Consider the following 12,871-nt stretch of genomic DNA (forward strand, 5'->3'; position numbering starts at 1 on the left):
TTTTGAGACAGGACCTCTCGCTGAGCCTGGATGGAGCTCAGCTCATCAGCCAGAATGGCTGACAAACAAACGGTCAAGATCTACCTGTCTCCACCCCCACCCAGCGGGGCTCTGAACTCAGTCCTCTTGCTCACATGGCAACACTGTCACAGAGCATCTCTCCACTGTCTCTCATTAAGTAACGTAAACTGACTTGCATTGTGGACAGTTAACATCTGGTGTCTTCAGCCTTCCCACTTTTTGAGACATAGTCTTTCTCACTGGACCTGGACTTCACTGACTTGGCTAGGTTGCCTGGCCAGCAAGCCTGAGGTTTTCCATTTCTGCCTCCTTTGCTCCTTGCTGGGGTTACACGTGGAAGTTACTAAGTCTAGACTTTTAGAATGGGTGCTGACGATTAAACTCATTTCCTTATGCATGCACGACAAGCACTTGCTGGCCTGACTCATCTTCCCAGGCCCCAGACTGAAGAATGAATTCTTAATAGCACCATGCATACTGTAAATTCCCTCAGAAATACACACCTATAAAGAACATCTAGACGTGACAAAGCCTTACCATGGTCGGATACTGAGATGCAAGAGGTTGTGGCTGATACACTGAGTGCATTAAAAACTGTTGTTGAAGTATTTGTTGCTGGTGCATTGCATGTTGATACTACGAGAGGGGAAAAAACAGAAGTGAAAATCAACACTGTGGGGGTCTGAATGAGAAGGTTCTCTTGTGGTTAAATGCTGTTCTCCAGTTAAAGATAACATTTGGGGAGAATTAGGCGGTGTGGCCTTGCTGGAGTCTTGCTGGAAGCATGTCACTGGCGAGTGAGCTCTGAAGTTTCAAAAGTCCATGGTAGGCCCAGTCCCACTCTCTTTGGGCAACTTACAAATCAGCTTTGGCCCTCAGCTACTGTTCCAGCACACTCGTGTACTTGCTGCCACGTTTCCCACCATGATGACAACAGACTAATAAACCTCTGAAACTGTAAGCCCTCAATTAAATGCTTGATTTTATGAGTTGCCTTGGTGTCTCCTCAATGTAACAGAACATTAAGATGACTAATATCCATGCCTTCCAGTACCTGAACTGTCTTTTTGCTATTTATTTTTAATTTAGTGTTATCGGTGCTTTGCCTGCATGTCTGTCTGTGCACCGTGTACATGAAGTACCCACAGAATCCAAAAGAGGGCACTAAATTCCCTGGGACAGGAGTTATTGATAGTTGTGAACCATCATGTGGATATTAGGAATCGACCCTAGGTCCTCTGGAAAAGCAACTTCTACTCCTAACCACTGGGCCCTTTCTCCATCCTGAGTTCTGTTTTTTTTTTTTTAAAGTATTAATTTTTATCAGAATAATGATTAAGAAAATAGTCTTGAAAACAATACAAAACAACCGTAATCTGTGACTGTAAATTTCCCTATGTTCATCAAATTGGTTTTAAAAGTAGTAGTAAGGCAGAGTGTAACTAAAACTGTATCAGCACCGTTTAAGGATGTCTGGAGGAAAGTTAACACACCTCGCCTTTTCCTAGCCGATGTGGGCACCTTCAGTGAGCCCTCATACCACAGGTTACTCACTCTCCTGCCTGCCGTGTTCTCCCGCACCACCCCACAGTCTATCGGGCAGCAGTGGACGGGGCAGCCCAATGGCGTGTTGAGGACATAGCTGTCCCCAACATGCCTTTAGATAATGATAAGATACTTGGGCTTACAGAAGTCCCACGTAGAAAAGTTTAGTGAGGCTAGAATTTGGCAGGACTTTATAAAGGACAGAATAATACCTCCTTTGTGCCTCCATATCAACACAGGCAACATAATGAAACATTAAAAACAGAGGTGCAGGATTAACCTGGGGTTACCAGGCTCACAGATAAACAGGAAAGATGATTTGAAAATCATCTTTTGAAAATAAAACACTTTTTCCAGAAGCACTGGTATAGATTCAAAATATATCTGTGATGCTAATTTCTGCACACCAAGTGAACATATATGCTTCATAAAGCCAGGGTGTGATCTATTTTAACAGCGCATCTCTTTACTGAGCATCAAACGTCTATTAATAAAACATCCTTTGGTGATTAGGAAATTGAGGATAGTGTTTATCTGAATATACTTCAAGTTATGATATGCCTATTTTAAGTCTATGATCTAAAAGCAAAGGTATTCGATTGCTGTGTGAATTTCACACCACCACTTCCCTCTATAAAGTAATAAAAATACTACCTGCTGCAAATAAGCGTTTTGAAGTAGTTGCTGCTGCTGCTGTTGCTGCTGTTGCTGCTGCTGCTGCTGCTGCTGCTGCTGCTGCTGCTGCTGGGGATGACGATGCAAATGAAGCTGCTGTAATCTCCAATCTCCCTGCTGTAATTGCTGGAGAACTCTATGCTGCTGTGGTGGCTGCTGAGTGGGTCCCTGAACCATTAAGATGTCAGACCCATTTCCAGGTCTCAGTGCTCCTATATTTCAAAAACATTAATACACAGGTAATTTCATTAAGATGAGTAGATTTCAAGTTATTAAAACATTTACAGTTTTGTAATAGACCTTTGTGCGGATCACATAGTCTAAACAAAATATCTACTATACTTGTAAATGCACATGGAAGATAATCTTATCATCGACAACACCAACAAATAAAGATCTTAGGAAGTCCATCAACCCAAATCAGTGAGCTCCAGGTCCACCGGGAAAGCCGGCCTCGGAGGCGTGCGGAGCTCAGAGAAAGCTAGGGGTGGAAGCACTTGCTGTGCTGTGCAGCATCAGGAATGAGGATCCAGCCACCAGCTAACGGTCAGGATGGAACTGCGAAGCGCACCCTGCTGCCCAGTGCTGGGAACCTGGGGGACAGAAGGCTCACTGGGGCTCACTGGCTAGCAGCCTAGCTCCAGGCTTCATCGAGAAAGCAGCCACCAAAGAATGCAGCAGGGAGTGAGACAGTAGGAGGTCCAACACCAACCTGTGGCACAGGCACGCACTCATGCATGCACTCATGCATGCACACACACACACACACACACACACACACACACACACACACAGATACATAAGTAAAAAGAGATTATGGAGGAGGAAGAAGTCTAACAGGAAGGAGAGATAAGAGAGGGTAACGGAATATATGTGACATAAAAGTACAAGGAGTAAGTACTTGGGGGAAGGAAGAGGGGCAGTAGGTGGGACAAAGAGTTAAGGGCAGTGAGAGGGTTAATGTATATATTACATAATATGTACATATATTTCATAGGTATATAAGAATAACATAAAATCCATTACTTTGTATGTTAAAGTATGTACGCATACTTTGTAGTTGTTAAAATTAATCAAAGCACTGAGAAAATAATCTAAAGGGAAAAATCATCTCACCAATCATGGGGCAAGCATTTTCAAAAACTTTTACTACCTGCCAAGGCCTTCCCAGTATCACAGGGCTTCCAGGAAGGCAGTCAATGGAGAAGCAGCCTCGGCGACTTGGGTCATGCTGATAGCAGATGGGATTTACAGGATCAATACTACTAACGGAACACAACTTAATGCCCAGCGAGATACTCTGAACTCTTTTGTTAACTCCTACATGTACATACATATAGACAGACAGACAGCAGATGGGCATTTGGTAATTATTTCCTGCTGGCCGTAGCTTCTGAGAATTAAGTAAAGGATTAATTGTTAAGAGTTCCTTTCCCTTCTGCCCTGAGCCTCTTGCTGGCCATGTAAGAGGCTTGGACTCCTTAACTTCATGAATCAGAGAGTAAAAAAAGGAAAGAATTTAAATCTTTTACATAGGCAATATGCACAGACTCTCTATGTCTGTCTCTCTGTCTCTCTGTCTCTCTGTCTCTGTCTCTCTCTGTCACACACACACACACACACACACACACACACACACACACACACACCTGCCTCAATCAGCTCTACAAGTATCATGCATGCTCACATGTGCAGACATACACCTATACATGTACACATAAATAAGCAGGCACAGGTGTATATGCATTTGGTGGATGGATGAATGTATGGGTGGGGCAGAGGCCCTGAAGCCACACTTAATTTCTTTTCTCGGGCCTTTTTATAAACAAAGCTCTTAGCAAATACCTCATAGATAAAATGTTACACAAAGGAGGATTTACAGAAGGATGTTGATATTAAGTTCAAAGCAGTGTTTCATTCGTAAGCTCATTATAAGTTCAGAGCAACAAGTTTCACGTGGCCTGGTTTTAGCATAGTGTACACATGTGGCTTCCTCCTTGGACCTGACCTAGAATGAATGTTTTGCCTTGCTCACAAATTTGTCCCAAGCCTATTTCTCTTTTTAGTGTAATTGTGAAAGCTCATTGTATTCTTTATAATGCAGCCTTTAGTTACTATTCTATGAAGAATGGACACATTCTATAATTGATTCTAACTTTATTATATCTTTCTGGCAAAATAACTAAAACCTTCTCTTAAAACCTTCTTCTTAAAATTATTTTAACCAAATGAGGAATTCTGTAAATTCATTAATTCATCTAAACAGTATTAATTCATGTAAGTTCGTCTTGATGTTGATCTGCAGGAAATCTGCCCAGTAGAGTTGGTTAATGCCCAGGAGTCTATTAGACTGTGTAATAGTGATAAGAAAAGGCATATCAGCTGCAAGAAGATATCCTGAGATGAAATTTGAAGGCCCTGAAATTCCAAGTTTATCTATCTCACCCATGCAAAAACAGTGGGTCATCTCGGGTGAAATCACCTGCATGCCTTTACCCTATCCTAGATGGCTCCTGACAACTATCAAGTGTTGCAAAGACAAGGGTAAAGGGAACTGACCCTGGCTGACCCTTTAAGTTCCTGGAATCTTTGGGCCAGATCTGACTGTTCACAGATTTTAAATAAATAAGCCTCTTTTAAAGTTTTATTCACGTTAGGCGTGTGTGAGCATGTGCACGCAGGTGCCCTTGGACATCAGAAGAAGACGTCAGATCTCTTGGAGCTGGTGTTTCAAGAAGTTTTGAGCAGCCTGATATGTGTGCTGGGAAACAAGTGAGGGCTCACTGGAAGAGCAGCAAATGCTCTTAACCAATTCACCTCTCTCCAGTCCCCAGATATGTCCAATACTTTCCTCTGAAAAATGCACTGGCACGGAAATCAGGAACTGACTGTATGGCTGTTCTATACCACACTGTTAATAACAGCAAATAAATACTGGACGTTATCTAAGTGGTTATAAACTTACAGTCCACTTGACATGGAGTAAGTTAAAAATTACACAACAAACAAAACTTTTCAAAAACATCTTAAAAAGCAAGTGGCAAAGAAACATACCTGGGTCTATTTATGCCAATGACATAAACTGTTTATATGAATTAAACATGGCTATAGTAGTAATATTAATTTGGACTATGTTCATATTTCCAAAATGATTATTCATGCTTACAAGCTAAGAAGGTACATGCTACACTGGTATTACCTGAAAAGAAACCAGGAAAGTTTTACATTTTTCTGTCAATATTTCTATAATAGATGAATATTTTACTCTAATTTCTATAGAAAATAAATCTTTAAAAAGTAAAACACATACAGCGGTCAAAGGTTGGGGTCTGGATGGCCAATCATTGCCCCCATTTTTCTGTTAAGACAATCTAACTAACCTGTCACTGCAGTTGGACTGGCTGGCCCTCAAACCTGAAGCCAGCCTGTCTCTACCCTGAGCCCACCCCCGCCAGTACCCCACCCCCACACCACACACCCCTCACAGCCTGTGCTGGGTTATGAGAGCACACTGCCATGTCCATCCGTCTTTGCTGAGGGTGCAGGGATGTGCACTGGGGTGCTCACCCTGCACTTTGCCGACAGAGCCGTGTTTCCAGGCTAATTAATTACCTTTGGGTTTGTGGTTACTGAATTCCCCAGGAGCAGGGACTTTAACCGGCGTTGCTGAACTCTGAATGGTCAGCACACTGGAAATGGCAGCGGTGGAATTGGCCTTTGGTCTTTGTCTTGGTGCAATTGAGGTTTCTGTTGGTCCAATGGTATCTGTTATTCTATAATAGAAAATATAATTTATTCCAAATAATGAGATTATCTCTAATTTACTATTCATTCTATAAGAGACAGACATAGTTGATTATTACAGATGACCACATTAGTCCTTCCACTTTCCATCTCAGAATACAGGTTTACTACAGCTAGTAAAGAGAACGCAGCCAGGTACAGCTAGCTGTTGAAACTGTACTCTACGGTCCACCTTCAAAGCGGGAGGCACGGAGTACAGCCCTGGCGACCTAAGGGACAGCACTAAGACTGAGTACACGAACAGAAACCCGCTCACAGGGTTTCTGACGAAGCCAGGATCTAGGTCTTCAAAGGCACACAAAATAATCCCCCTCACCTGGACTCCAGAAAAAGAAAGCACTGTCTCCTGTGCTTGCTAAGCCAGGCGGCCTGCCCCCCGACCTTTGTTTACCTAGAACACTGAACGGCAATCAGGAGAAATGTCTGGTTGGGACTCAGCATAAGCCCCAAATGCACACAGCAGAACAGTAAGCACAAGTTTGAAAACAACGATTAGCAGATATAAGTGACATTTCCGAGCAACAACAACAACAAAAATAGGTAAATTTATTTTTAGTACATGCATGCATACAATGTATCTGATCAAATCTAACTCCCAACCCTCCACACTCCAATTTCTTCCCTATTAACCTCAAAACTTTTCCCTCACAACTCCATGGGCTTTTTTTTTTTTTTTTTTTTTTGATGCCCATTCAGCCCTCTTGGTGCCGCCAGTATGTGCATGAGTGTGGGACCAATATACTCTGAAAATTACGTCTTTTTTCAACTTTGCTTTCTGTAAACTCATAAACTCAATTAAACTTTAATAAATCTCTCCTATATTTCTTTAATGACGTCACTTAATATAATTTCAAATGATTTAACAACTAAAACTGTATATGCATCATTTATCAAGCCCCCAGTTCCTATAACACACACCTACCTCTCTTTCACAATACCTCTACATACCACAAGAGGGAGCCCTCCCAACACTTAGCCTTCTAAAAGGAAAAACAAAAAACTCATGGCAAAATTTCAGAAAATTCGGGTTGGTAACCTAATTGAAGTCAGCAGGTCATAACAAGAAGAGAAGTATCACAGAGACGTTGGTGGGAGGAGGAGGGGACGGTGGGAGGAGCCAAGGATGGCACATATGATCAAAGGACAGTGTGATGCATAACATTATTCAACAAAGCCTTTAAGGCAAGGTTTTTCCAACAGTCATAAACATATTGCAGGCATGCTGTCTCCTAACAGTAACAGGGCAGACAACCGATGATTGGAGCGGAAAGGTATAAGCTATGTAAAAATGTAATGAAGACAGCAAGATCATTTCTATACACAGCCAATCACAGCTCACTTAACAATAATCAAGTGTCCACAAAAGCCGTATGCATTCTTCATTGCTGAATCATCCCCCCAGCCCCACATTTAAGGTCTCACTCTACAAGATAGAATCAAGCTTATTAATGGAGTAAATAAGTAAAAAGTGAGATTTCAAACTTGATTCTTTACCAAGCATTCTAGTTACATACACATATAAATTGTACAGCTACACACATGATGGCCTTTCTCTTTTCCTTTCTTAAATACAAGCAATAGGCTTCCTAGCTCTTAACTCGCCTCTGCAGGTCCCTGAATTAAGATCAGCGGGTGACAAAAATGATGACAACCACATGTCCACAGAGACACCGGCACTTCCACTCTCGGGTCCTCACTCACCTGAGCACCCACACGAGCGGCAGTCAGGCCCTCTACTTCGTACGTCTGAGCGGCTGTTGTTACTGTCTAGGCTCTAGCAGCACAGACTGAGCCCACAGCATGCTGGGTAAGGGAGCAGCACAGACTGAGCCCACAGCATGCTGGGTAAGGGAGCTAGTATTTAGGGAACGAGAACTACAGCCTCTCCTTTGACAAGATGGCTGTCGGCTCCAGCACAGCCCTGCCTACCTGGCTTTCATCTGGCTTTTCCTAGCAGCGGCTTCGGTAGCAGTCATCGGTTCTGGAAGAGTTGATGGAAGAATGGAATTCTTGGAAGAAAAAGGAACATTTCATTTAGTTTTTAATTTGAGTGGTAGTAATTTTTATGCTATAGATAAGACTATTCAACTTTTAAAGCACTGAGATACTAGTATTCAGACATACTCCACAGATTTACTCTGTAAATAACTTCACATATGTAATGCCATCTTCATATGGATGTTCCACAGAAATCTATACAAGATGATCACAGCGTCATTGCATAACTATTTTTTTTGTGTAAACACTGAGTAAAAAATAACTATGACACACCTGTAAATCAATGATACTTTGTACTTCAGAAATAAACAACCAGCGACCAGGATTAACAATCATGCTGTCTCTAAGTACTACCAACAACTGTCATGGCATTGTAACGTTTAGAAGACAGTTCCTCTTAGAGCTGCGTCTGTCGGCCTGGGGCACTGTAAGCAGGAGATGAACTGAAAGCTGAAGGCAGGCACACCCCAGGCCAAGCTACTCTGCTCACTAGGAGGTCAGAGCATCCACAGAGACTCAAGAGAGACAGCGAGGGGCTAAAAAAGGGAGAGGCGCCACAGACCTCCCTGTCTGAGCAGGTGAGTGAGGTTACACCTGAAGGAAACAGAACAAGTCAGACCAGAATGGTCTCTACAGAATCAATGCTGAGCTAGAAACCTTCGTTAACAGTAGCAGAAACTTGGCATGTGTAGTTCATGACAGTGTGCAGGGAGTGACTGCAAGTCAGAGCCTTGCAGCCAGGCATGGCGGCACACATTTTAATCCCAGCACTCCTGGAGGCGGAGGCAGGATCTGGGAGTTTAAGGTCAGCCTGGTCTACCGAGTGACTTCCAGGACTGCCAGAGCTATGTAGGGAGACTCTGCCTCAAAAAAATAAATAAAAATTAAATTTAAAGAGGAGGAGGCAAAGGAAGCAGGCAAGCAGGCAGGCAAGGAAGGAAGCAAGAAAGAAAAAGAAAAATCAAAGCCTTTGCGTAGAAATGAGCTGCTTACTTGGCCTAGCCTGGGCTATTGGACTACACATTAACTATGATCATTATAACTCACTATCCTGACTTTACAGCAGGAGGACAAGAGGATTTGCACCGTAAAGACATAAGCTCAGCCACTGACGAAGGAAGTAACTGAAGTCGGGCCTCCCTTTCCTGTGCTCTGCCATTCACACCTCACAGAGTCCCGAGGTTTAACACCGTGCTTAGTATCTGCATCATCAATACTATTTGATCACACCCCTTGGTTAAAAACAAAAACAAAACACTTAAAACCCTGTTATCAAATATGTTAATAACAGCTTATGCTCTGTGACTGACACATGCCATGCTGTGTTTCTCTGCACACTGCAAACCAGCTATCCTGCTGAAGCTCTCCAAAACACCTGAGTCAAGTCTAAGAAACGAGGCTCCATACAAGCCAGCGTGACGCCATCAGGACCACTTGTCATGAACCAGGTGGCCGTCCCAGCAAGCATGCACGCATACACACAGTCAAAATGGATGCTCAAGGCTTACCTGCTACACAAACTACTTACATTGATGTTGGAGACCGGACAATCCTTTTTGGCAAATTTAAATGCAAAGTAGGAGACTTGAAATATGTCAGGTCTGTGCTCGGGGTCTGGTTCAAGCATGAACCCTGTAATAACAGATCAAACGGCAAGCTGTTTGAAGACAAATACTACAGAGAGGCACATTATGGGAGGGGGTCTGTTCTAGTCTACGGCCCATGATTCTAGCTGACTTTGGTAATGCTTAGAGGAAATAGCAGAAACCTTTTCTAAAAGTAAACTTAGCAGAGGCCATCACAGACCATCTCTGTGCTGGACAGATGGCAGACATTAAACTCTTGAAAAAGTGACACCAAACAAAAGGTGAATTAAGAACACAAAGCCTGTGAACTCAGAAGTACCTAATTACTCAAGAAAGCTCTGGAGCCACAGTGAGGAGGTGAAGGGGTCCCCTAAAACAATTCCCTTTAGTTACCTGTTACCTAAAAGGTACTTAGCAGAGCAGCAGAGGGCTGGCAGACTAACAGCCCTCTGTATAAGTATTACACAGTTCTGTATACGTATTCTTATCATCACTGCCAACCATCCGAGCAGTTCTAGAATGCACTATTAACATATTTACACTGACCTCGCCGCAGTCCCTGACATGTTCTGTCTAACCCAATGACCATTCGCTACTATTTATACATTTTTGGGCGGCTTCTATTTCAAAAGGCTGGAACTTACTCGATTCTGTAACTGAGAAAGTTGGCTGTGTTGGCACCTCCACGGCTGGTTCTACTTTATTGCCCTTAAAGTATTTAATGCTTAACTTACGTCAAACATGTTTAAAATTAAAGTTCATGCTAGCTACTCCCAAAGTTACTATAAAACAATGAGTGTCTTGAGTCCCACCACTAAGAGGAAGCTACAGGTCAAAATGGACTCAACCCCCTTGTAGACCTCAGGCCCTGAACAAGGAACAAAAACAGCAACACATGGGGCACAAAATGATGAGTTTGATTCTAAAATCACAAGAATTACCCGTGTCACGTGACTTACATATTTTTAGAGCTAACATACTACATATAGTTTGTTATTTCGTCTTAGCAGCACTATTAGACTAGAATAGCTAAAAAAACATTTAATTCGGTTATTTATTAGTTTATATTTAACTCTCCTAATCAAAAAGAGATGAGAGATTTTTTAAGGTATATTTATCTTCTACAATAATTATATCTTAACACCAAAAAACATTAAATGTTTTAAAAACAGCATTAAATTAATTTAACAAAGTAAAATATATAGCATTCTTTAACAGTATTTATTGAGATTATGAAAAGACAACCAAATTACAGGAAACATCAAAATTACAAAAATACCGTATTTTATACGTTAGTGATATAGAACTTGTAAAATGTATCATTAAACTTCATAAGTAGCTACTAGTAAATATCATATAAAGCCTGAATTTGGCATTCAGAAAGCATAAGGTCTTTTCAAGTACAAGAGAAAGCAAGAATCATGGAAAGGCATTCACTGGCAAAGGACAAGAGAATGAAGAAACTAGCTATCTGATTATAAATGGAGGCTCCAAATTCAGTCTCTGATAACACAGAGTAACATGATCCTATATGTTACATGAATTATAGCATCTATAATACAGATGTCATAAAGTAAGTTAGTTCTTCTGATACAAAAGCAGAGAAAATTCCCTTCAAGTCCCACTAAAGATGGCTTACAGCATGAACAGCACCCTTAAAGGAATTGCAGTGACAGCTGATCACATCTCTCACAGTCCTCCAACAGAGACCCGTGACATAATTTCTAAATGCAGTTTAACTGAAAAACAAGTTCTGCAGTGTAAAGAGAGCCCTGTGGTAGAAGAATGTGCTTCCTCAGGGACCTCCCTTCATCTAAGATATACTTAAGTTTCTACAAAGGAGGAGCCTTCAAGCATCCTGTTCTGAGTTAGTGATGTTGTGTTTCACACTAGCTGAAGGCAGTAAAGAAAGGGGGAGGTGGACTGCATGCTCTAACCAGTACTGGACCAGGAAATTCCCTCCCCCACTCCTCTCTCTCAAGCACAGTGTCACACAGATTTCAGCTCATAATGCGAATACCCTGAAGGACTCTTACACAATGTTGCTAAGGCACTTGTATTTTGACAACCGGTCATGATACTATGCATGAGATTCTCCACACAGCATCAAGTCCATGCTCGATGTTTTAGGTTTTAGAACATCATGCTCTCATTCTGCAGTCAAGATGGCGGACTTATCTGATGCACCATGTCCATGTCTCCAGCTTCTTGTTGTTGCTGTTTTAGTTTGCGTGCTAATGGACTTGTGTGTGGTGGGGATGCATGTCAAGCCACATGTGTGGCTGTCAGGGCCCAACTCTCTCCTTCCATACTTACACATATTCCAGGGATCAAACTCAGGTTGTGAGGCTTGTGCAGACAGCAAGTACCTGTCTGCACTGAACCATCTCACCAGCCCCTGGGTTTAATTTTAAACTCCAAATAACGAGATGACTAACAATCACCAGTAAAATCACAGGCAGAAAAGAGCTTGTTTTTTTTTTTTTTAATCTCTAGATGTTTTTAATTGGAAACTACTAGACATTGAAATAGTAAAAAAGAAAAGTTCAATATGAAATCATTTAGAATTTAATTTAAATTATATATAATCTTGAACTCTTTCAGAAATAGAGCCGTAAATGTACCCTTTGGTTACTGCATGGCCTAATCAAGCTAAAGTACAAGGTTACCAGCTTTAATCTAGTTCAATGCTGGGACTTAACTATAACATGGACCCTTGGGGGTTCCCAGAGACTGAACCACCAAAAAAAGAAAAGAATGGGCTGAACCTATGTCCCCTGCACATATGTAACAGATATGCAGTTTGGTCTTCATGCAGGTCATGAACAACTGGAGCAAGGGCCATCCCTGACTCTGTTGCCCGCCTATGGATCCTGCTCCCCTTATCTGCCCCCAGTGGCAAAGTGGGTTGGTATCAAGAGGGGGCCCCACCTTGCCAGAGGAGACCGAGGGAGGAGTGGGAGGAGGAGGGCTGCAATTGGGATGTAAAGTGAATAAATAAATTAGTGGTAAAACAAACAAACAAATACATAAATAAATAGAATGGTATCTTCAGTGTCCAACTAGCTCGTCTATGTCTAAAATGTCTTAAATAACTAGTCCACAACTGAACCGCATCCTCCAATGTGCTCTGGGGAAGTAACAGATTAAGAAGCAGAGGTGAGAGTGCAGGAAGCAAAGGGAGAGAACACAGGAACTACACTGCCTTTGAGTTAAAGGAACAATGCACGTTATCACAACTA

The 12,871-nt window shown here is 42.0% G+C and overlaps 1 protein-coding gene across 6 annotated transcripts in view; it reads right to left on the minus strand.

The window, feature by feature from the left end:
• The window catches only part of Bmp2k (BMP-2 inducible kinase), a 97,508-nt gene that overhangs the window by 31,071 nt on the left and 53,566 nt on the right, over positions 1–12,871 (minus strand). For all 6 annotated transcript variants that reach the window (XM_039092658.2, NM_001419798.1, XM_063273457.1 and 3 more), the window contains 5 exons: positions 9,572–9,675; positions 7,975–8,054; positions 5,854–6,014; positions 2,221–2,453; positions 559–657 (listed from right to left, as the gene is read on the minus strand). In XM_039092658.2, the coding sequence (XP_038948586.1) occupies positions 559–657; positions 2,221–2,453; positions 5,854–6,014; positions 7,975–8,054; positions 9,572–9,675 (677 nt within the window). The remainder of the gene's footprint in view (positions 1–558; positions 658–2,220; positions 2,454–5,853; positions 6,015–7,974; positions 8,055–9,571; positions 9,676–12,871) is intronic.

Source organism: Rattus norvegicus, chromosome 14, assembly GCF_036323735.1.
Source record: "Rattus norvegicus strain BN/NHsdMcwi chromosome 14, GRCr8, whole genome shotgun sequence".
Classification (NCBI taxonomy): Eukaryota; Metazoa; Chordata; class Mammalia; order Rodentia; family Muridae; genus Rattus; species Rattus norvegicus.